Source organism: Stigmatopora nigra, chromosome 23, assembly GCF_051989575.1.
Source record: "Stigmatopora nigra isolate UIUO_SnigA chromosome 23, RoL_Snig_1.1, whole genome shotgun sequence".
NCBI classification, from domain to species: Eukaryota; Metazoa; Chordata; class Actinopteri; order Syngnathiformes; family Syngnathidae; genus Stigmatopora; species Stigmatopora nigra.
The window spans coordinates 4,004,458-4,025,749 of record NC_135530.1 but is presented as its reverse complement, the minus strand read 5'-3'; the positions used below and the strand labels follow the sequence as shown (position 1 = coordinate 4,025,749).

At 40.3% G+C, this 21,292-nt stretch overlaps 4 protein-coding genes across 5 annotated transcripts; 2 read left to right on the top strand and 2 right to left on the bottom strand.

Moving 5' to 3' along the window:
- The first annotated feature begins 261 nt into the window (after positions 1-261).
- On the top strand, positions 262-4,825 carry akr1b1.2 (aldo-keto reductase family 1, member B1 (aldose reductase), tandem duplicate 2). The gene is made up of 10 exons (XM_077709962.1): positions 262-422; positions 1,199-1,366; positions 1,641-1,757; positions 1,825-1,902; positions 1,975-2,097; positions 2,762-2,868; positions 3,341-3,422; positions 3,555-3,638; positions 4,184-4,266; positions 4,332-4,825. The coding sequence occupies exons 1-10, from the start codon at positions 357-359 to the stop codon at positions 4,372-4,374; spliced, it is 951 nt and encodes a 316-aa protein (XP_077566088.1). The 5' UTR covers positions 262-356; the 3' UTR covers positions 4,375-4,825.
- A 555-nt stretch (positions 4,826-5,380) lies between these two features.
- LOC144181276 (dnaJ homolog subfamily B member 9-like) lies at positions 5,381-7,634 on the bottom strand. Its single transcript, XM_077709663.1, has 3 exons — positions 7,236-7,634; positions 6,752-6,996; positions 5,381-6,264 (listed from the first exon to the last, which is right to left on the bottom strand). Exons 2-3 carry the CDS (start codon positions 6,966-6,968, stop codon positions 5,828-5,830), a joined length of 654 nt encoding a protein of 217 aa, XP_077565789.1. The 5' UTR covers positions 6,969-6,996; positions 7,236-7,634; the 3' UTR covers positions 5,381-5,827.
- A 488-nt stretch (positions 7,635-8,122) lies between these two features.
- Positions 8,123-9,366, bottom strand: LOC144181354 (transmembrane protein 60-like). Its single transcript, XM_077709760.1, has 3 exons — positions 9,226-9,366; positions 8,772-8,870; positions 8,123-8,710 (listed from the first exon to the last, which is right to left on the bottom strand). Exons 2-3 carry the CDS (start codon positions 8,853-8,855, stop codon positions 8,393-8,395), a joined length of 402 nt encoding a protein of 133 aa, XP_077565886.1. The 5' UTR covers positions 8,856-8,870; positions 9,226-9,366; the 3' UTR covers positions 8,123-8,392.
- Positions 9,367-9,675: 309 nt separating this feature from the next.
- LOC144181414 (protein PHTF2) lies at positions 9,676-20,956 on the top strand. 2 transcript variants are annotated; one of them, XM_077709863.1, is made up of 22 exons: positions 9,676-9,873; positions 10,662-10,749; positions 12,317-12,398; positions 13,705-13,761; positions 13,980-13,991; positions 15,734-15,803; positions 15,883-16,041; positions 16,117-16,282; positions 16,649-16,810; positions 16,954-17,170; positions 17,244-17,387; positions 18,110-18,266; positions 18,371-18,435; positions 18,504-18,632; positions 18,711-18,796; positions 18,867-19,059; positions 19,135-19,266; positions 19,335-19,421; positions 19,485-19,640; positions 19,722-19,817; positions 19,901-20,026; positions 20,109-20,956. In XM_077709863.1, the coding sequence occupies exons 3-22, from the start codon at positions 12,354-12,356 to the stop codon at positions 20,127-20,129; spliced, it is 2,280 nt and encodes a 759-aa protein (XP_077565989.1). In that variant the 5' UTR covers positions 9,676-9,873; positions 10,662-10,749; positions 12,317-12,353; the 3' UTR covers positions 20,130-20,956. The 2 variants fall into 2 exon arrangements, with proteins under 2 accessions (XP_077565989.1, XP_077565990.1); XM_077709864.1 differs by lacking the exon at positions 13,980-13,991 and having other exon boundaries at positions 9,677-9,873.
- Positions 20,957-21,292: the final 336 nt, after the last annotated feature.

Genomic DNA, 21,292 nt, shown 5'->3' with positions numbered 1-21,292 from the left:
CATCAACTATTGAAAAGCAAAGGCAGAGTAATGTCTCCCTCTTGTGGCAAAATCCAGCACAGGTGTTTCAGGCATGATAAATCGCAGCATCGCCTTGACGCACTTGATCATTTAATATTACCGTGTCCTTTACAATTTTTATTATTATTTGTATTATAATTTTATTTTATTTTATGATTTATTATTTGAGATGTTTTGATTTTTAAGAGAAATTAAAGCTCTAGGTTTGGTTTCAAGATGGAAAAGAAACATATAGGCATGACTAATCGATGCCGATTACTAGATCTGAACCTTCTGTGTACAGCCACTTGTTCTCTCCCGTCAAATTGTTTGGTTTTGCTTGTCTTTAGCGAACAATGGCGACTTTTGTGAAGCTTAATACCGGTGCACAAATGCCCATAGTCGGGCTGGGGACATGGAAAGTGAGTAGTATTCGATTGTTTGTATTCTTTTCTATCGATTAGAAAATCACGGTTGATTTCTCTTGGTGCTTACGAAGGAGAAAAGGGAACCGAACTTAAATTTATACCCCACCCTGTTGCATAACAGGTTGGAACTTGATTAACTGTGATTTCATGGTTTTGGAATTTAGTCCTTTATAATAAACCTGTTCTGTTTACATTGGTTTAAAACTCAGGTTTTAGGATTTAGCTCATTTTCCAATGTAGTGTAGAAATCAAAGTTTGTTTTCCATGCTGCTTATCCTCTTTTTTTGTGGGATTTCTAAACACATGACTTGAAACAAAAAGTTCAATTTCGTTCTTTTGATTTCGTCTTAAGAAGCTTAGTTTTAATGCCGTTCTTAGTTGGTGTTTACTATAAGACTAAAAAAAAAAAACATCTGAGGTATGTCGATTATCTCGTAACAGTAAGTGTACTGTAATGATTTTTACTCACTAATTAAATTTTTTAATACTGTCAAGATTAATAAAAAGTCTAATATTAGGAATCACCCAGGTCAAAAACTATTCAAATTGTGCAATAGAAAAAAATTCATTTAATGTCCTGCCTCTGGAGTGGATACTGATGAGGTATGAATGGGAAATGGCAGTGCAATGAGTCGGAATACTATAAAGTGGGTCAATTGAGGAAGTTAGCTTAGTTTTAATGCCATTCCCAGTTGGTATTTACTATAAAACTAAAAAAAACTGAAACTCTGGGACTGATTACAAATTTGTTGTTTATCTTTCTTCCATAGTCTCCCCAGGGAAAAGTGAAAGATGCGGTGAAAGCAGCCATCGCGGCAGGCTACAGGCACATCGATGGAGCATTCATCTACAAGAACGAGGAGGAGGTGGGCGAGGGAATCCATGACATGATCAACGATGAAGTGGTCAAGCGAGAGGACCTCTTTATCGTCAGTAAGGTATGGCGTTGTGATGTAATCCTGGAGTCATAGTACAGTGGTACCTCGAGATACGAGCTTAATTCGTTCCGGCACTGAGCTCGTATGTCGATTTTCTCGTAACTCAAATGAATGTTTCCCATTGAAATGAACTAAAAACAAATTCATTTGTTCCCACCCTCTGAAAAAACACCAAAAACAGCATATTGGATTGTAAAAAATGTATGTCGAGGTACCACTGTAGTGTCTTACAAGGCAATTCAAGCTATGCTGTTTACTATCTCTTCTCCCTTAGCTGTGGTCCACCTTTCATGCCAAGTCCATGGTTAAGCAAGCTTGTGAGAAGACCCTAAGTGATCTAAAACTGGCCTATCTTGACCTCTACCTGGTGCACTGGCCTATGGGATTCGTGGTATAAAAGCTGCCGTTTGGTTTCATATTGTTCTGGTAGGTTTATAAACGTGTTTGGAATTTTGTAGGCAGGCGACGAAGCGTTTCCTTTGGACAGCGATGGTCAAATAATTCCTGATGATTCGAATTTCCTGCAGACGTGGGAGGTGAGTTAAGAGTTGTCAATTGACAAAAAGATGAATTAAAAAACTAGATTTGTTTTTTTTATCATATTTCAGGGGATGGAAGAACTGGTAGATGCCGGTCTGGTTAAAGCCATTGGGATCTCCAATTTCAATCGGGATCAAATTGAGCTTCTCTTAAACAAGCCGGGCCTCAAATACAAGCCTGCAAATAACCAGGTACTCTATTTTGAAAATGAAATTATTTTTTTTTACACACATTAAATGATTGAATACTGTCAAAAGTATTGAAAAGTCATATATTAAGGACGAACCAGGTCAAAAACTATTCAAATTGTGCACTAAAGACCATTTATGTAACGGCCTGCCTCTGCATAGTGGATATCGATGATGTATCAATGGAAAATGGCAGTCAAACCTCATTGACTTTATGGTGCAACGACTAGGAATAAAAAATTGAAAGTGGGTCAATTGAAGAAGTTCTGCTGAGATTTTAGCATCCAAATTCAGAATCACTTTAACACGCCACAAGTACAAAAAAAAACTAAAACTGCCATGAATGGCATTTTTGGTTGATTTCCCAAAGAAAAATACTAGCTTGGTAAAGTCCAATCGAACAAACTTAATTAAGTTAAAGGCCAAGCTAATATGTTTAGCCTGTTGTTTGCCATCACTCAGTTTGACCTTAAATATTAGATTAAGCTGCCAATTTCCCCTTCGGCCTGCAGCTCTAGTCCAGCAAAGATGGTTAGGTAAATGCCAAATATCAAATGCTTTGGATGGAGAAACATCCATTTGAGAAAACCTTTAGCAATGTAAACTCAAGCAATTAAAGCACGCCATGTTTATGATATTTTTCTGAGTTGTCCATTTCTGCACGAAGGTCGAGTGCCACCCATTCCTGGCCCAGGAGAAGCTGATTGACTACTGCCGCACTAATGGCATCACTGTGACGGCATACAGCCCACTTGGCTCCCCTGACAGACCCTGGTGAGTTTGCGTTTGTTGACCATATGTGACATATAGTGTTACCTCGAGATGTGAGCTTAATTCGTTCCGGGACTGAGCTCGTATGTCAATTTTCTCGTAACTCAAATGAACATTTCCCATATAAATGAACTAAAAACTAATTAATTCCTTCCAACCCTCTGAATAAAACACCAAAAACAGGATATTTGATCAGAAAATGTTCAGAAAAAACACCAAAAACAGGATGTTGGATTAAAAAAACATATTTATTTGTTATAATTTGCCATCTATTAACAAAGTATCAAATTACTAGTGGTTCAATAGTATACTAAAACATTTTGCATTGAAACGCTGCTCTAACATAACAAACAAATTGAAATGAACTTGGATTACGATGCAGACACTCAAAAAAAAATAAGTTGAGTGTAACCTAACACTAAACTTAATTATAATTTTATTGACTTTACTATGTGGGAATGATTGTGTATTGCAGGGCAAATCCGGATGACCCGACACTTTTGGAACATCCGGATATCAAGGCCATAGCTGGGAAATACGATAAAACCCCTGCGCAGGTACAGTAATAGTGAAGTCATTAACTGGCATTTACAATCATAAACATTCTATTCAAATGGATTGAGCTGCCGCCGGATATGTTGATGAATTTATTTCACCTTTTTATGTATTAACTGTGTGTGTAACATTAGATCCTGATCCGCTTTCAAATCCAGAGGAATGTGATCGTCATTCCCAAATCGGTCACACCAGTCCGCATCCAGCAGAATTTTAAGGTAATTCACCAAATAATCACTTTTATTTACCTTGGTTTTTAATCAAATGTTGAATATAACCGGGCAAACTAAGGCCCGTGGGCCAGATGTGGCCCGCCAGGCCTTTTAATCCTGCCCGCCGACGTTGTCAAAGTAATTTATTTTTATTTTTATTTTTTGTTAATTTCCCAAGATGGCGCCGTCACGCGTAAGCCAGTGGCAGTAGCTCTGTCCACTCTTATTTGTTTTTTTGTGTTTTACAGCCCCTCTATCTTTTTTTTAAATTGCATTTTAATATTTCTTAAAACATTCCTTTTTACTTTACTTTGTACTTTATACTTTTTACTTTAATGATGAGTGATGAGTATGTTAATACTTTAGTCCTTTTTTTCTGTTTATTTTTCATATGTACAATTAACGGATGCACTTTTTTATGTGTATCGTATCTTGTGCTGACCCGGCTCATCTGTCAAATTTTCGAAGTCAATATGGCCCCCGGGCAGAAAACTAGATTAAACTCTCGCTTGCAGGGGTTGTTGACGTTGTCTCTATTAAAATGCTTGCAGGTATTTGACTTCCAACTTACCGAGGAGGATATGAAGACTATTTTAGGATTGAATCGGAATTGGCGAGGGTGTGCAATGCAATGGTGAGCATCACAAAAGCTATCTAAAGCTTTTTTTTGTGTTTGACAGCATATTTTTCTTTCCCTAGGAGTGATAAGCACAAGGACTATCCTTTTCATGCCGAGTTCTAATATGGAAAAGTGGCAAGTTGACAGAAGAATGGATGACTTTTTTTTCGCACTGCACTGGTATCGTATCTTCTGTCCTTCATTGATGTCAATCTCGGCAGCAGCTTCACGTCGGCGCTGAAGATGTTTTTGTTTTGCGCAACATTTAGCATAGCATTTCCTCTTCTTTACAAGTCATACGCAGCGCTTATGACTTGTCATGTGTTATTTGGGATCGGTTTTTATTTGTTTTCACTTCTCCCGTGTTCATTTGTACCCAAAAGCTTCACAATTATTGGATTTAGTGGGTGTTTATATGCTTGCTGGGCACTAGAGGTCAGGAAGAGTCAACTAGAGTGAACAGTAAATAAAATGGTGAATTGCTGAGATGAAAAAAAAGTTTTTTTGATTTTTGTTAGAGGTTGGGTTGAATAATAACTTAATTATTGCATGAAAGTACAAATATGGAGTTAAAATGTGCCTGCAGAACTCAGAAGAACTATTTCTTAGAATGTGCATTTAAAGTCTATTTTTATAGCCATTTGGAATAACATTTTTGCCATTTTTACAACATTTGGATGAAAAGTATTATTTTATATATGTATATGTATATCTATATATATGTATATATATGTATGTGTGTATATCTATATGTATATATATATGTATATACATATATCTATATATATATGTATATCTATATATATGTATATATATGTATATCTATATATATGTATATATATGTATATCTATATATATATGTATATCTATATATATGTGTATATCTATATATATGTATATGTATATCTATATATATGTGTATATATATATGTATATGTATATATATGTAGATCTATATATATGTAGATCTATATATATGTATATGTATGTATATGTATATATATGTATATGAGTATATGTGTATAGGTATATATGTATATAAATTAGAAAAAAAACAAGTAAAGTTAAAAGCAATATAATTCTCACTGTCCAGTTCACATACCATTGGGAAACCTAGGAGGTCTTAAACTTAAGTAAGTTCAGCATTATTGCAACCTTTTTATTTCATTTTTCAAACACCCTCCAAACACACTCTTCAAACAAAGTGCAGACACGTAGACAATGATTATTTGACAGCATCGTCGATAAAGGAAATAGGCAACATGAAGAAAAAAAGATGTTGAATATTGCACATGATCATCATGAGGGTTTTGTTTCTAACATGGAAAACTATAACTTAAGTGCTTGTTTTTTGTATTCAAATGAGACTTGCTTTCACAAATAATACACACAAGAGCAGCTTTTTGAGAGCAAAGAACGCGTACCACCTTGTGCAGATTCCTGAGCTGACCTAACCGGAAGCGACCGAAAACTTTGTTCCTCGGTCATCTTTTTTTTTTTTAGATTACCGAAAGCCTGGCGGTAAATTAGCATTCTTTTTTTTAAAAAACTGAACCCAGCTTTTGTCCATTGAGTTTTAGGAGCAGTCTGTAAAGGTGGTCACCATATTGCCCCTCCTCTGCGTCACCGTCCTGCAATGACGTTTGGCCGAGCCCTGGAATCTACTTTCGCTCCTGGATTCGTGTCCATTAAAAGAGAACATCTTCTCCAAGTCCTCGAACACATCATCGAACATCCCGCCGCCTCCTCCGCCTGCGAAGGGACGCCTCTGTTGGTTTGCCGCCGCTCCCGCCTCCCGGAAGAACCTTTTTTGATGGTTCTGATGATGGCTATGAAAGTGTTGCTGCTGCTGACCGAAAAGGTCAAAGTCTTTAAAGATGTCGTCAAAGTTAAATGACTGGAAGTGCCGGCGGAAATTGTAGTTGGCTCCTCCTCCGCCGCCATACGACGACGGCCCATGGCCGAACTGGTCGTACTCTTTCCGTCTCTTGTCGTCTGATAACGTCTCGTACGCTGAGGTAAGACAAAAACTCAAATTACATCTCATCTTTCATTTTCTTAACCGCTTTATCCTCACTGGGGTCATGGGCGTGACTGGACGTTTGGTCACTGGACAAATGGTGACAGAGAGTTTACTGTTGAAACCAGCTCTCAAAATTATATTCATGAGAGTTTAATATCTAAATATCTACACTTTTCCAGGAGCCTATCCCAGCCGACTTAGGCCCAGAGGTGGGGGGGACACCCAATGGCCAGCCAATCGCAGGGCTCATACCTAGGGGCAATTTACAGTGTCCAATCAGCTGACCATGCATGTCTTTGGAATGTAGGAGGAAGCCGGAATACCTGGAGAAAACCCACACTGGCCCAGGGAGAACATGCAAACGCCACACAGGTAGACTGGCCAAAGCGTATACAAATTGCCTTCCACAAAACTGAAATGTACCTTATTTGAGTGTTTGAAAATAGACAAATTACTATGGTGAGGTGAGGGTCTTACCCTCAGCTATTTCTCTGAACTTGACCTCGGCGTCTGGGCCCCTATTCCGGTCCGGGTGGTACTTTAGTGCCAGCTTGTGGAACGCCTTCTTGATCTGACGCTCCGAGGCGACTTTAGGGACCCCGAGGATGTCATAGTAGTCCCTCTTGGCTAGTATGAACTCGGAAATCAGCAAAATATGAAGGGCGAGTAGCAACATGCTCTGTACCGTTGCCATGACTCCTGGGGCTTCCTTCGTCAGGCTCCTTTAGATTTAAAAAAAAATGTTATTAGATATGTATTTTAAAAATCACGATATAGTTTAAAGAACTAAAAGGCCTAAACTAGTGGACACAGTACTTGGACATAGAGTACCACTTACAAGGTATAGAAAATATCAATTTTAGAAATTTTAGGACGTGTATCTGCTTTTTTTTCTCTCTTTCTCTTTTAAATCTAACATTATTGAGAAAATCAGATATCTATAAAGTAAAGTGAAGCTTACCTGGGTCAACAAAGAAGCCGGCGACTGAGCTGACAGTTCCAGCTGATACGAAACCGCAAGCTAACGTTTGTTGACTAAACGCATTCCTGAGGCTGAACACCACGACTCGAAACCCTATTGGTCTGTCAAAAGTGACTTAGAGCCCTGTGATTGGCTCAAATAGTCCACGTAGCTTTACGTACACATTTAATCAAGAGCATTCACTTCGCGCATTTCTGGTTTCGTTTTAAGGCGTTGGAAATGGACGATGGGAATGCATGATAAAATTATGTACAACCTCTTATTACATGATGTAAAGTTGAATTTTATTCACACCTTTTTCATATGTGGCATGTTCCACGAATATTAACTGCGAGAAGTAGGGATCTATGATCTAATTTATGAGCACATCTCAAATATGGTCACTGTTTTATAGCATCAAGACCAACCTCTTAGGAGCGCGGTAAGCAACTCACCATCTTTTCCAATTTCAATGTGCGGGAAAAAGAACTCTGGCCTCGGCCACGCCTATTAAAAAAGGACACATAAAAATATTTATATTTTTCATAAAAACGTGCATCAGTCAGTATATTTTTGTGTGGAGGGGCTGTAAATGCTTTTTGGTTGGACTTCAATACTTAAAAGAAAAATACATTGTTTTCATAATTAATATGCATTAGTCAATGGGTGGGGCGAGGGCGGGGCTGTAAAGACGTGTGGATAGGGCTTTCATATTTTAAAAAATACAATGTATTCATCCTAACGTCTGGGGGAAGCTGTAAATACTTTTTGGTTGGGCTTTAATCCTTTAAAATACAGTAGTATTGCACATTCTGAACATTGTGATGACATGCACTTTGGTGTTTATTTTTTACTTCTAGACATTTAAATGATACTAATGCACAGAATTTGTACCGTGATCATTTATTTCCAACATCAGCAAAGTGCAACAAATTGCAAATAAGTTATGTAAGTGTAGTTTGTTCATTTCTAATCTGCACGTATAACATTTACCTACAAAATACAGTCAATACTTGCCTTCCGACAAAACAAAAGCAGCTTTGGAAATGTGCAACGGATCACAAATGAGCAATATGATCATATTGGCAACAAAAACACATTATGGAACTTTATCTCATCCAGTGTATGCTTCACAGTAGTCTGAATTATCATCCATGTCAACCTTCTCTCCTCTCAGGGAAGATGTTGAGGCCCAGTTCCACCAGCGCCCCCAACAACATGGTCCACAACGGGATGCAGACCAACGTAAGCTTCACCTCCGCTAGCTTCTCCAGTTTGGCGCACAGCGTCAAGCAGAAGGCTAGTTTGAGCAGCATGGCCGCCAAGTACCAGGCGCGAAGCCGCAGATCCGGGGAGCCGTTCCGTGGGTCGAATCCGGGCTTGCAGCGACCCGCCATCTTGATGGTGAGCATCAGGAGGAGGATGCCGTCAAAGACCCACACAGGTAGGAAGATGAGGAACCAGTTCCACTGCACCTAAAATCACAACACATCATTTTATCATTGGAAAATGTGTAATAAATAGGTTGTGACCTACCTTTCCATCCAGTTTGAGTACTAGCAAGGTAAGGAAAACCAGGGTAAAGATCCAGGTTAACAAAACCCTTTGAGCCAGAGACATGTTGACCAAAAAGTGCTGAAAAAAACAAGTATCTTATATGTATAGAAATATTGCTTTTATTTTAGGCACAATTTATTACACAATGCCCCCCCCCCCCCACACACACACACACATTTGCCAATTTGAGAGTTCCAAGCAGTTTTACACTTACATATCAGAAAATTGTAATTGTTTTTTTAATGCATTAAGCGAAATTCTCCGATGGGGTGCAAATGATGTTGTCAGTCCCTTTTAGGGCTGCAATTCCTTGTAATAATACGTACATAGCTAGCTACCCATTTTAGCCGTTTTAAAATCACTTGCCATTGCTAGCACATCAGTTAGCATTCCTAGATTTAATGGCTAACTACGACCTCGATCGCATACTTACATCCGTGTCCAGGCTCGTATATTGCTGTGCAGCCTACATTATTACTGTTGGAATATTTTTAATCAAATTCAAGATTTTTCCTTTTAATATAAAAGACCGTTGGAAAATAGACGAGTGGATCCGTTATCCGCGCTTGCCACGCCCACTCTCCATTCCAATTGGTCGTGCCTTCTCCGATCACACAGCCATTTAGTCGTAATCTCTGTAATCATGACGCAATGTAGTTTGCTGCAGTTCAGGTTCACTATCGATATATTCCATTCAATCCTCTGATCGCTTTTATGCTTTATAAATGTGTTTAATAAAAGAAATACAGAGGGGGGAAAATAGTTGTTACGTAATACTTTCGTATTTTCTTCATTCCCAATTCATAAAAGATGTGCTCGGAATATAACTTCGCGTTTGAGTGGGGCTTTACGGTCTTAGGCGAGTGAGAGTAACCCGTTTATTTTTTTTTATTTGTGATTGGTTGTTTCTCAGCCTCAGCTGCTGAGGAGCTCAACGCTTGGAAGCTCCAACTAGTAATCAGACGCCGCACGTTTACTCACGCGGAGGAGGCAGTCTACCTCTCTTTCCCACGATCTTTATCAAGCTTTTATTTGGTTATTTTGTTTATAAACCGTGTGATCGACTACAGCCGTCCGATGGGTAAGACGCCGCCGATCCCGACAACTGTGCGTCTGGGAAGGTTCTTTGTGACCACCGGTAGCTTAGCTAGCTAGTTAGCAACCATGCTAATCGCGTATTTCCTCTGCATCTTACCTTTTATTATTGTCATCTAAACTTCAATCGCCTTTAAATGGTTAACGCGATGCTAATGATGAAGGATGGGCTTTTTGATCAAAGAATGCATGTTTTACTACTTTTAGATGACCCTTCAGGTTTGTGTGGAGCATGATTGTAGTTTGCGACACTTTTTTACCCCCCCCCCTCCCCCATCGAATTTTATATTGACGGACATTGTATATTTTATTGAGCTCAAAAGGTGAAAAAATGCAGCTGAAAATATTGCAAGGTGAAAAAATTGCAGCCGAAAAAAATTGCAAGGTGAAAAAAATTGCAGCTGATACCATGAAAAAATCTTGTCTTGCAAGTATCTTGCCTGTTTTTATTGTGATGCTGCGGTGCTGCGGGCCGCATGTCGGTCGCCATGGTTGCAGAAAGTATCACAGTTGGTCACCTCGGATGCTCGATTTTTTACCCCGCAGAGCTGGTTACATCATTTGCTGCATTACAGTTGCATCACCCGCTGCTTGTGTGACACAGTCGCAAATCCCAGCTAAAAACATACCCTCACTTTAGCTACAAATGCATCTGCCACAATGCCATAGAGTTTAGGTGATCCATGTCAAGATGTTCTCTACCACTGCCATTTATGTTATTCATAACTATTGGACTGTGAACTGACTCAAATTGCATTATTTTTCTCCACCCAGGAAAAGAATACCTGCTGAGACTCAAGAATTTGGGCAAGAGTGGGCCAACATTTCGGCAGTCGTCAACAATTCCAGCTCCTTCCCTCAGGTAAGCACTCATTCCATTAGTTTTTTTTTTGCACAGTTCTAGTCTGTGATTTTTCCAGAAATTCTCGAGCTGCAGCGTGTTTGCGTTCAGACCAAATTTGGCAGGCGCCCGCTTTTTCCGATGCGGAATGGAGATGATACCCGTGCTCGTCATGAAATATAGAGCACCCACACAGAGGGCATCTCGGGTTGCACGTCACGGGTTAGCAGAGGCACCGTGGAGGTCTCGGCTTCGTGTTTTTATCCTGGATTAAAGTGTGTTGAAATGTAGGGACCAAAACAAAGGGCACTATTTTTGTTCATAGTTTTCCATCTGGAATTTTTCCACTTTTATTATTTTTAGCTAGATTTTGCATCATTAACTTATCTTGAGTCTATTACGTCATTATTCCAGTGACTTAAGCGTATTAAGAAGTACACTTGTGTTCTTGTCACTCCCTAAATACACACGCTAAATAAACTACAGTGTATTTTGGGAGCAATTTTATTTATTGCGAAGGGTGTCAGCCATTTTTATGTTGTTGTTTTTTTAAAGTATTTTTTTCTTTTCTGAGAGGAATGTCAGCCCTTTTTTGTTATTTTTTTCTTTTTCCGCGATGGATGTCAGCCCTTTTTTGTTATTATTTTTGTGTTCTTTTTCTGCGATGGGTGTCGGCCCTTTTTTTGTTATTTTGAAGTTATTTTTATTTTTCTGCGAATGGTGTCGGCCCTTTTTTTGTTATTTTGAAGTTATTTTTATTTTTCTGCGAATGGTGTCGGCCCTTTTTTTGTTATTTTTAAGGTATTTTTTTTTTTCTGCGAATGGTGTCGGCCCTTTTTTTGTTATTTTTAAGGTATTTTTTTTTTTATTTTCTGCGAAGGGTGTCAGCCTTTTTTGTTGTTGTTATTTTTAAGGTATTTTTCCAATCAACTGCAGTTTGGGGCTGCTTTAAAAAAATAGTAATATTGACCTGTAAATTTTTGTGTGCAAAAATGATCAAAATTGGTAGTCAATATAAAAAAAGCTCAGTTTTTGTTTCTTATCTATATTTAGCATTTTTCTGCACTCTCCTGGGCAAAGCGACCTTGAAAAACATGCAGACACCCACGCTTCGAATTGACCTTGTCATCTTATCACATACCCAACCACTTTGTTGCACACTGAGTGTGAAAGAAGGAAGGAACAACACACACTTGACTCTTTTTAAACCACATCTTCTCACACAGCCTTTAAAACTGTGACATCACCAGACAAGCACTCACTAAAACCTCCAATCCCCATTTTATATGTGCGTTAAGTAAAGTAAAACCAGGAAGTGTAAAAAAAAATGTACCTGTCAAATCCAAATGAGTGTGAACGCTCATTTGTCAATGGGTGGAGTCGGCATTAACGTGTCATAGTGACATTCTTGCCTCGCCGTGTGTCATTAACTATCCTTACAACCACAAGTATTGCAGTATTTGAGCAACAATGCAAACACGTGTGTACGCCTGCCCTGTTCTCCACCCTTTCATTACAAGTGGGGGACACACCTTTGTAATCTCAGTCTGTCACTCATGCCATTTTTGTTTTGTTTTGTATTGACCAGTTTTAAGATGCCCTAAACGCTGAGCGGTGACATGTAAATGGCTTCCAAAGTGAAAGATGCAGTGGTGTGGTACCAGAAAAAGGTAAGTCGCTCCTTTTTTTAAGGGAACATTTTCCGCCTGTGGTAACTGTTGAAAACGATGTGATTCAAGTTTTAATATAGGATATTAGTGGAAATTTACCCCCTAAATAAGTCACATTGCAAAAATGGCTGCCCTCATCAATATTTTTCTATTGTCTAAAGACATTTATGGATGGAACCGATTATGGCTAGGTTTTATTTATGTACAGTGTTCCCTCGCTACTTCGCGGCAACGTATTACGAATACAAAATGTGCAAGCTAGCCGGTATTAAATGTCGTCTTGTTATTCCGTGGTTTCTGATATCGGATCCTCTGCCTGACTTGAGTCGCCCAATCACTCAAGCCATTGCCTCCCGCATCTTTTTGGCGACACAGCCTCGCACCGCATCCTATTTATGACCCTCCTCTCTGCTTGGCAACATGAGTCAAAAGGACTCGCGCGCTTAGAAGAAATAAAACGGTGTCCTCTGACAGACATTTTAGTAAAGCTAAGTTCATTTTACGATCGGATTGTCGGCACGAATCAAATTGTTTGCGAGTAGAGCTGCTAAATCATGAGTGACAGATGCTATGTGATCTGAGGTCTTCTTCTTTTAAAATAGTTTTCATCCATGCAAACATAAGTTTTCCCTATTATCGGATGGACCACAATTAAAATTCTTTCAAGTTTATTTACTTTCCAGGCTTTGGGCAAAATTACCACAAGTTTTTAAGACAACAAAACTTTGTGGTGATATCTTTCCTCGAAGTCAAAATTAGCTTTGTCCAAATATATACAGTGTTCCCTCGCTTATTGCGGTTAATGGGGATCGGGACCACGTGCGATAAGTGCATTTCCGCGAAGTAGGGATCTCCTTCAAAAATGCTTAATTTGAATTTAATACCAAAAAAAATTTTTTTTAATTATTTTTTTTAGTTTTTTTTTTTACCCCTGTATACAGTACACCATATAGAATACGGGTACAGGGAGTGAAATTCATGTTATAACAAAAAAACTGTATAATATGTTTTTTCAATGTAATATTTGTATTTTTATTTATTTTTTCCCCAAAAAATCCGCGAAGCTCTGAGTCTGCGATAGCTGAACCGCGAAGTAGCGGGGGAACACTGTATATATACATCTATTTTTTTTTTTTTTATATGAACACTTATTACAAGAAACCTATTATGTAAAAGCACAAAATGTGCTAATGCATTCAAACTTATGGACATAAAAATAGTTTCCTTTTACTTTAATACTGTGGCAACATACTGTATAGTAACATTGACTGTCTTCAAATACACAAATATCATTGGTGTTTTCCAGATTGGCGCTTATGACCAGCAGATATGGGAGAAGTCTGTGGAGCAACGGGAAATAAAGGTACCATTCCCCCCTCAGTTTGCCACCCTTGATTAAAAAAAAAATGTCTTCTTAACTTCTATCAAGTTCTGTCAAGATTTCTGCTCCCTTCCCATCTCCACACTCTTCCGGTTTTTTCTTTCTTTTTTGATTTCTTTTTTAATTTAACCATTTCTCTTGTGCCCTTCCTCCTCTTCATCTTCACCCATCCTCCCTCTCAATCATACCCCCGTCTTCAGTTTATATCGTTGGTGAGTATTCAGCGGCAGCCAGCGCAGTGCACGTCAGCTCGCTCACGATGTAGATTCGTGTGTGTGTGTGTGTAGTCTGTTAACCCCACACGCTTGTAGACGCAACTGGCGATCAGGTTTGGGGTCAAGCAGAGGCGTAAATGTGAGAAAACAAAGCGTTTACCATCTCAGCGTATCTCACTAGTTCTTAAAGCTGATCGAAGGTCTGGTAGTTGATTGTTAAAATATCAGCCTTGATACCTGCGTAATGTGTAGCTTATGCGATTGTTGCACTCAGAGACTTGAGGAACACCATATACACTTTCTGGTTGTGTTTATGTTCCGAATTGTACATTTGTGAGGATAAAATACATGAAAATTCCGCGTTGATATTTTTCTTTTTATTTCTTGTTTGAAAGTGACATCTATTGCAGTAATATGAATCATCAGAGGGAAAAAATCGAGATATTTCGGCATTAGAAGCAATTTGGCAATTTCCGTCATTAAAAAGCATCAGCTTCTCATCAAGATATAGTTATTTCTTTTTAAAAAGTTAAATCATTTGATATTTTGGATTCACCAAAGCAGGCATATTAACTTCTTTTTGATATTGACCCTAATCATGTGCTTTTGATTCATACAGTATCTCCAAAATAGCAATGTTTTTTTCTTTTCAGGGTATGGCGGCTTATATGCGAGTAAATAGTCATTTTCTCCGCAGTAAGAGCTACTTGGCTATTATTTGCAACCCTATTACTCTCCCCCTCTATATTGTAATGATCAAATAAATGATGTAGTAAACATTAACCTTGACTCTGTTAGCCAAGCAATTTAAGCCATTGATCCCTTTATTCATTAGTAAATACAGCCAAAAAGTTCAGCGTCAATATTGTCCAAACAAAATGACTAAGCTTATTACAGAAGTGCCGTTTTTGACTTTGTGTCTGAGAATAGATGAGTGAGTGGCCATTATAAAGATAAGAGGCCATGAATAGCCCACAGATAAGAGCACAGGCGGGCTGTTAGTATTGAACCGTCGTGCCAAGATAAATCTCTTGGCGCTGCTGATATTCATGTTTGTCTAGCTTACCAGGAAAGGCGTTTAGAATTGAGTACAATAAAGTTGTCTGTGATGATATACAGTGTTCCCTCGGTTATCGCGGTTAATGGGGACCGGGACCACCCGCGATAAGTGAATTTCCGCAAAGTAGGGATTCCCCTTCAAAAATGCTTAATTTGAATTTAATTAAAAAAAAATATATATTTTTTTTTTGTTTTATTTTATTTTTTTATATTTTTTACCCCCTGTATACAGTACACCATATAGAATACGTGTAGAGAGAGTGAAATTTATGTTATAACAAAAAAAACTAAAATATGTTGTTTCAGTGTAATATTTGTATTTTTTTTCTCCAAAAAAAATCCGCGAAGCTCTGAGTCCGCGATAGCTGAACCGCGAAGTAGCGAGGGAACACTGTATTCCCTCTTTTGGTAAATAAACACAGTCCATGTTAAAGACTCAAGTGTGCATGTGACGGGGTTAGAGTGTGTTGGACGTGCATTAAATCACATTTCCCACCGTGAGCTTGGTGTGGCTTTCTAGATGCCCGTCACTTAACATTGGTCTGCTATTTTCCCTTCTGTAAAATAGGACCACATTTTTGCTGGTGTAGGTTCAGTATATCACTGATAGCTCAGGAGTACAACTAGTTTTTTTTGGGGAAATCACACTGTCTCAGTTAACCCTTTTTTTCTTATTTCAGGGCCTGAGGAACAAGCCCAAAAAGACAGGTCATGTCAAGCCAGACCTTATTGACGTGGATCTGGTCAGAGGTAAGAAGATGCTGAATTTGTGATGTCATGGCAACAGTGGCGTTGCTCACACGTCTGGTTTTTTTTTTTTAATCTTTAGGCTCGGCATTTGCAAAAGCCAAACCGGACAGTCCCTGGACTTCGCTGACTCGGAAGGGTATCGTACGTGTGGTCTTCTTCCCGTTCTTCTACCGATGGTGGATCCAGGTGACCTCCAGGGCTATCTTCCTCTTGTTGCTGGCACTATATATGCTACAAGGTATGAGGCACGTTGAAAGTTACAAGTTAAAGATTGTCATTTTGACATGAACGTGTTTGTGTGCCTCTTTTGCAGTGGCGGCGGCCCTCCTCTATGCCGCCATCCCGCAGCCTCACGGCATCCCCGCCACTGAGGTATTTGGCGCCATTTGGCTCATGTTGCTGCTGGGCACCGTGCACTGTCAGATCGTCTCCACCAGGACGCCCAAGCAGGTCTCGGGCATGGGTGGAAAGCGCCGCAGGTAAGGAACACAGAGAAAGAAAGTAGCCTGATTTTTCTCTCTTTAGCATCTGCATAGTTAGCCTACCACTGTAAATAGAAAAGTCTTGTCGTATGATGCTGCTTGGTGTGTTTTTTGGAGTGTTTGCATTTTGAACTCTTTCCACTCTCACTTGAAACGGTCCTTTTTAATTCGAAAGAAGCTACTCTTAACATTATTACCGACAGCTATCCTTCTCCACTGACATTAGTTTACACAACTAGTTGTTTCAGTCCCACCAAAAAAAAACAACAACAAAAAGTATCATCGAAGAGACATTTGGCTATTTGCGGGAGATTCTTCCAAGTGTGCCTATACTCTATTCTTCTTCTTCTTCCCCGACTGAAGGAAGTTGAGAAAGGCCTCTCAGATGGAGGTGCATAGGGAAGGGGACGGCTCTAGTACTTCCGATAACACGCAGGAGGGGTCGCAGTACTCCCACTCGACCTGTGCCACAAACAGCCTGGGCACTCTCTTCCAAGATTTCTGGCATGATCTGTGTAAAACTGGGTGTGTATTTTCTCTTCTTTTTTTGAAGTGGCCCAAGTCGGGCATTTTTTTCAGCTTCTCCGAGTGCACTCTGGCATCCATCTAAAAAAAAAAATGTCATGATAAACCAAGGTTGGGTTGATTGTTGTTGTCCATTGTGGCAGGTCCAAGAAGGCCAAGCTGTCCATCGACAAATCCACGGAAACGGATAACGGCTACGTGTCGCTGGACGGCCGTGTGACCAACCGCAGTAGCGAGGAGGGCCTGCAGAGGCACCACGAACGCCGCTGCGAACTTATTAACCGGTTAGACGAGGCGTGCTGGATGACGCCGGCCCCGCCTCCGCGGCCCAACGTGCCCGCCGTGCACATTGCGGGCAAGGTTTGTGAAATTGGCGCGGTGCCTTACCGATCGCAGTCGACTAACTGACTGACTGACTTTTTCATCCCAAAAGGGTCCCGCGTCAGACGAGGCGTCCAGTGAGGAAGAACAAGAAGCGTCCTACAGCGCCCTCAGTAGGGGGTTGGAAAGACTTGCCGCAAACTGTACACTGCGAAATCGCAAGAACACCAACTACAAGAAACACTACATTGTAGAGGTGAGCTCTTACAGGACAGAAATTCTTAAAAATGTAGCTTTTCCGTTGAGTAGTATAGTCTGGAATACAAATCTTACATTTTAAAGTTAAGCTAATGACACTGTGCGTGGTTTGAGTATTGGGCAGAACCATGTAAGAAGTTGCATGCTCTTAGTATGGAACTTATGTTAGCACCAGCCCTAGCTCTTTTTTGGGGACAGCAATGTGATTTTGAGACATAGACAGACATTTTGTCGCTGAATTATTTGAGCAACTTTTTATGTATCTATCTATATCTATACATCTATCTATATCTATACATCTATCTATATCTATACATCTATCTATATCTATACATCTATCTCTATCTATACATCTGTCTATCTCTATCTATACATCTGTCTATCTCTATCTATACATCTGTCTATCTCTATCTATACATCTATCTATCTCTATATATACATCTATCTATCTCTATATATACATCTATCTATCTCTATCTATACATCTATCTATCTGTATATCTATACATCTATCTATCTCTATATCTATACATCTATCTATCTCTATATCTATACATCTATCTATCTCTATATCTATACATCTATTTATCTTTATATATATACATCTATCTATCTGCCTATATGTATATGCGTGGGAGGACCAATACACTTGGTCCACCCCCGTTCTTTTGGGTTATTGTTATAGTATAGAAATGCCAATCTTTTTTTTGTCGGTTCCAGGACGTTGCAAAGTCCGGCACCAGCTGCAGCTCCAGGTGCTCCAGCCTGAGGACACAGGACTCCGAGAGCACTCGACACGAGTCGGAGACGGAAGACCTGCTGTGGGAGGATTTCTTGCACTGCGCCGAGTGCAGGTCGTCGTGTACCTCGGAGACGGGTGAGTTAAATACTTTTGATGTGAGTTAAATGTTTTTGATTGATTTGATTGAATCCCCAAGCACCTGATGCCAATGCGGTCTTCCCTTTTTTTTGCATTTGCAGATGGAGAAGGCGTGCCGGCGTGCACCCCCACCAAGAGGGAGTACAGAGACGACCCTTTCCATCAGGTGAGTCGATGCGCTCCGTACCACGGAAGCGGCGCCCACGTTAATATTCCTTCATTTCTGCGTCCTAGGGCCACGCCCCCTGGCTGCACAGCTCCAACCAGGGCTTGGAGAGGGTAAGCGCCATCGTGTGGGAAGGAAATGAGTGCAAGAAAGCCGACATGTCCGTCTTGGAGATCAGTGGCATGATCATGAACAGAGTGAGTGCACCATCCCCCCGCCCCAGCCCGCCGCAATAACGTTCGCCTAACGCCATCTTTTCTGGATTTTACTTACAGGTGAATCTTTACACTCCGGGAATCGGTTACCAGGTGTTTGGTAACCTGGTGTCGGTCACATTGGGATTGACGCCCTTTGCGTACAGGTAAGGCGCCAGGCGCTCTCTCGTCTAAAGTGCTTTTGTGTGTGCTTAAGTTGAATGCACGTGTCCTCAGATTGGTTCAGCACCGCGACTTGGAGCAGCTGACCACGCTCTCGGCCCACGAGCTCCTCTCGGTGGCGCTGGGGGGCGGGACCGCTTGGGACGGCCTGGTGCTCACCATGGTTACGCTGAGCTTCATGGTGCGGGTGTGCCTCATCTTACTCTTCTTCTTCTTGCTGAGCGTGGCTGAGAGAACTTACAAGCAGGTGAGCGCCAGAGCCAAAAGGGAGGGTCCCCCTTTCCCCCCCTCGGCGCCATATTCTGACCAAAAGACTTTACAGAGGCTGCTGTTCGCCAAACTGTTTGGTCACCTGACGTCTGCCCGGAGAGCCAGAAAGTCAGAAGTCCCTCATTTCCGACTGAAGAAAGTCCAGAACATCAAAATGTGGCTGTCGCTGCGCTCGTACCTCAAGGTAACGGCACGTCTTTTTACCGCGTCGGCACGCCGCCTTCTTTACCATGGTCTGTCTTTGCGTTCCAGCGTCGTGGGCCTCAACGCTCGGTGGATGTCATCGTGTCTTCTGCCTTCTTGCTGATGCTTTCTGTGATCTTCATCTGCTGTGCGCAGGTAAGGTGAAAACTATGGCGTGATTTGACTTTTTCATTGATTTTTGAAATATGTTTTGTCAAGTTGCTGCACGTGCACAAGAGCTTCCTGGAGTGTCATTACAACTGGGAGTTGGTAGTCTGGTGCTCCAGCCTCTCGCTCTTCCTGCTACGCTTTGTCACGCTGGGCTCGGAGACCAGCAAGAAGTACAGCAATACTTCCATTTTGCTCACCGAACAGGTATGCTCAGATTTCCATAACAAGGTCAGGACGACGATGGGCATTCATTGTGTGTGTGTGTGTGTGTGTGTGTGTTATTAGATCAACTTGTACCTTAAGATGGAGAAGAAACCCAACAAGAAAGAAGAGCTGACGCTGGTCAACAACGTCTTAAAGCTGGCAACCAAACTTCTTAAGGTAGGTGTCTTTATTGTTAAAGTTGATAACTATTGGAATTATGGAATTGTAAGCGACTTAATGATATCACATTCATCCACTAGGAGCTGGACAGTCCGTTCCGGCTGTACGGGTTGACCATGAACCCGCTGCTGTACAACATCACCCAGGTGGTCATCTTGTCTGCCGTTTCTGGCGTCATTTCCGACCTGTTGGGATTTAACTTGAAGGTAAGCTTTTATTTTTTATGTTGTTTTTTGTTTTGTTTTGGTGTACCCGATGTCTAACATGTGCAACTCACTGTATGCACAGTTGTGGAAAATCAAGTCGTGACCTGAAGACGCAAGATCTTCGTTGCTTTGACCTTCAGCGAGCGACTTAAGCCGTTCAGTGTTCTCACCTTTTTTTATTTATGACGTCCACTCGGGCTTAAATTATTATTCGTTTCTCACCTCAGCCTTTTTTGGAAGGCCGTTTTCACGTGAAGGAGAGGTCTATTCTTTTTTTTTTTTTTAGTTTTTGATTTTGTGTCCAAAGTTACTCACGTCCAATGTTCCCTCTAATTTTTTGTTGGTCTGTGCAGAAAGACAACCTCCCTGAGCGCACTGAAGGACATCATCATTGCTCGCTATGGGCACACCTGCCATAAGCAGGTACGTGTTAATGTTCCCTCTAATTTTTCATGTAAAACTTGCTGTAAAATATGAATAACATAGTACACATAGCTACTACCATTGGCTCCCACGTAAAAAGCGTCATGCGATTTGATATACTGCACGCTATATGATTGTTGCTGCACAGAGAAGCTTAGAGGGAACATTGTTCACGTCAAAATGTTACATATTTCAATGGACAAATCCATGTCGATTAGATGGGTGCCTTGCACAATTAAATAAAAGTGCAAACATGGTGGCACATTTTAAAGGGAAACCAGTTAACTTGCTTTTGACATGACAGTTATACCTCATTTTATCACCATAGATATGTTCCAAGACATGCCACAATGTAGGGACAAGTGTTTTTAAGCTGTTTATTTCATGATTTTCTCTGTACTGTTCAAGTCCCAAAACTATCATTTTTGCTTCACTTGTGACCCCTGCCCAAATTTCATGTTTGTATTATTGTTTCTGAACTATAAATCTTTCATATATACACATTTACCTGTGGGCCTAACTCAATGAAAACTTGAGACATGTTTATTTGTTAGCATGCAACGGTGAGTCTTTTCCCCCGAAAACAACGACATACTAAACTATGTCGTTTTTTTCGAAGAAAACGACATAGGTTAGTATGTCGTTTTTTTCGGAGAAAACGACATAGGTTAGTATGTCGTTTTTTTTTTGACATAGGTTAGTATGTCGTTTTTTCGAAGAAAACGACATAGGTTAGTATGTCGTTTTTTTCGACATAGGTTAGTATGTCGTTTTTTCGAAAAAAACGACATACTAACCTATGTCGAAAAAAACGACATACTAACCTATGTCGTTTTCTTCAAA

What these genes read in the sequence shown, in the direction of transcription:
- LOC144181276 (XM_077709663.1), bottom strand. Translation starts at nt 6,968, where the DNA reads ATGGCAACGGTACAGAGCATGTTGCTACTCGCCCTTCATATTTTGCTG. An exon ending in GTTCAGAGAAATAGCTGAGG is followed by an intron (nt 6,265 to 6,751) that starts GTAAGACCCTCA and finishes GTCTTACCTCAG; the next exon opens with CGTACGAGACGTTATCAGAC.
- LOC144181354 (XM_077709760.1), bottom strand. Translation starts at nt 8,855, where the DNA reads ATGTCTCTGGCTCAAAGGGTTTTGTTAACCTGGATCTTTACCCTGGTT. An exon ending in TACTCAAACTGGATGGAAAG is followed by an intron (nt 8,711 to 8,771) that starts GTAGGTCACAAC and finishes TTGTGATTTTAG; the next exon opens with GTGCAGTGGAACTGGTTCCT.
- LOC144181414 (XM_077709863.1), top strand. Translation starts at nt 12,354, where the DNA reads ATGGCTTCCAAAGTGAAAGATGCAGTGGTGTGGTACCAGAAAAAG. An exon ending in AGAAACACTACATTGTAGAG is followed by an intron (nt 17,388 to 18,109) that starts GTGAGCTCTTAC and finishes TGTCGGTTCCAG; the next exon opens with GACGTTGCAAAGTCCGGCAC. An exon ending in TGGCAACCAAACTTCTTAAG is followed by an intron (nt 19,818 to 19,900) that starts GTAGGTGTCTTT and finishes TTCATCCACTAG; the next exon opens with GAGCTGGACAGTCCGTTCCG.
- akr1b1.2 (XM_077709962.1), top strand. Translation starts at nt 357, where the DNA reads ATGGCGACTTTTGTGAAGCTTAATACCGGTGCACAAATGCCCATAGTC. An exon ending in TCGGGCTGGGGACATGGAAA is followed by an intron (nt 423 to 1,198) that starts GTGAGTAGTATT and finishes TTTCTTCCATAG; the next exon opens with TCTCCCCAGGGAAAAGTGAA. An exon ending in GGCTCCCCTGACAGACCCTG is followed by an intron (nt 2,869 to 3,340) that starts GTGAGTTTGCGT and finishes TGTGTATTGCAG; the next exon opens with GGCAAATCCGGATGACCCGA.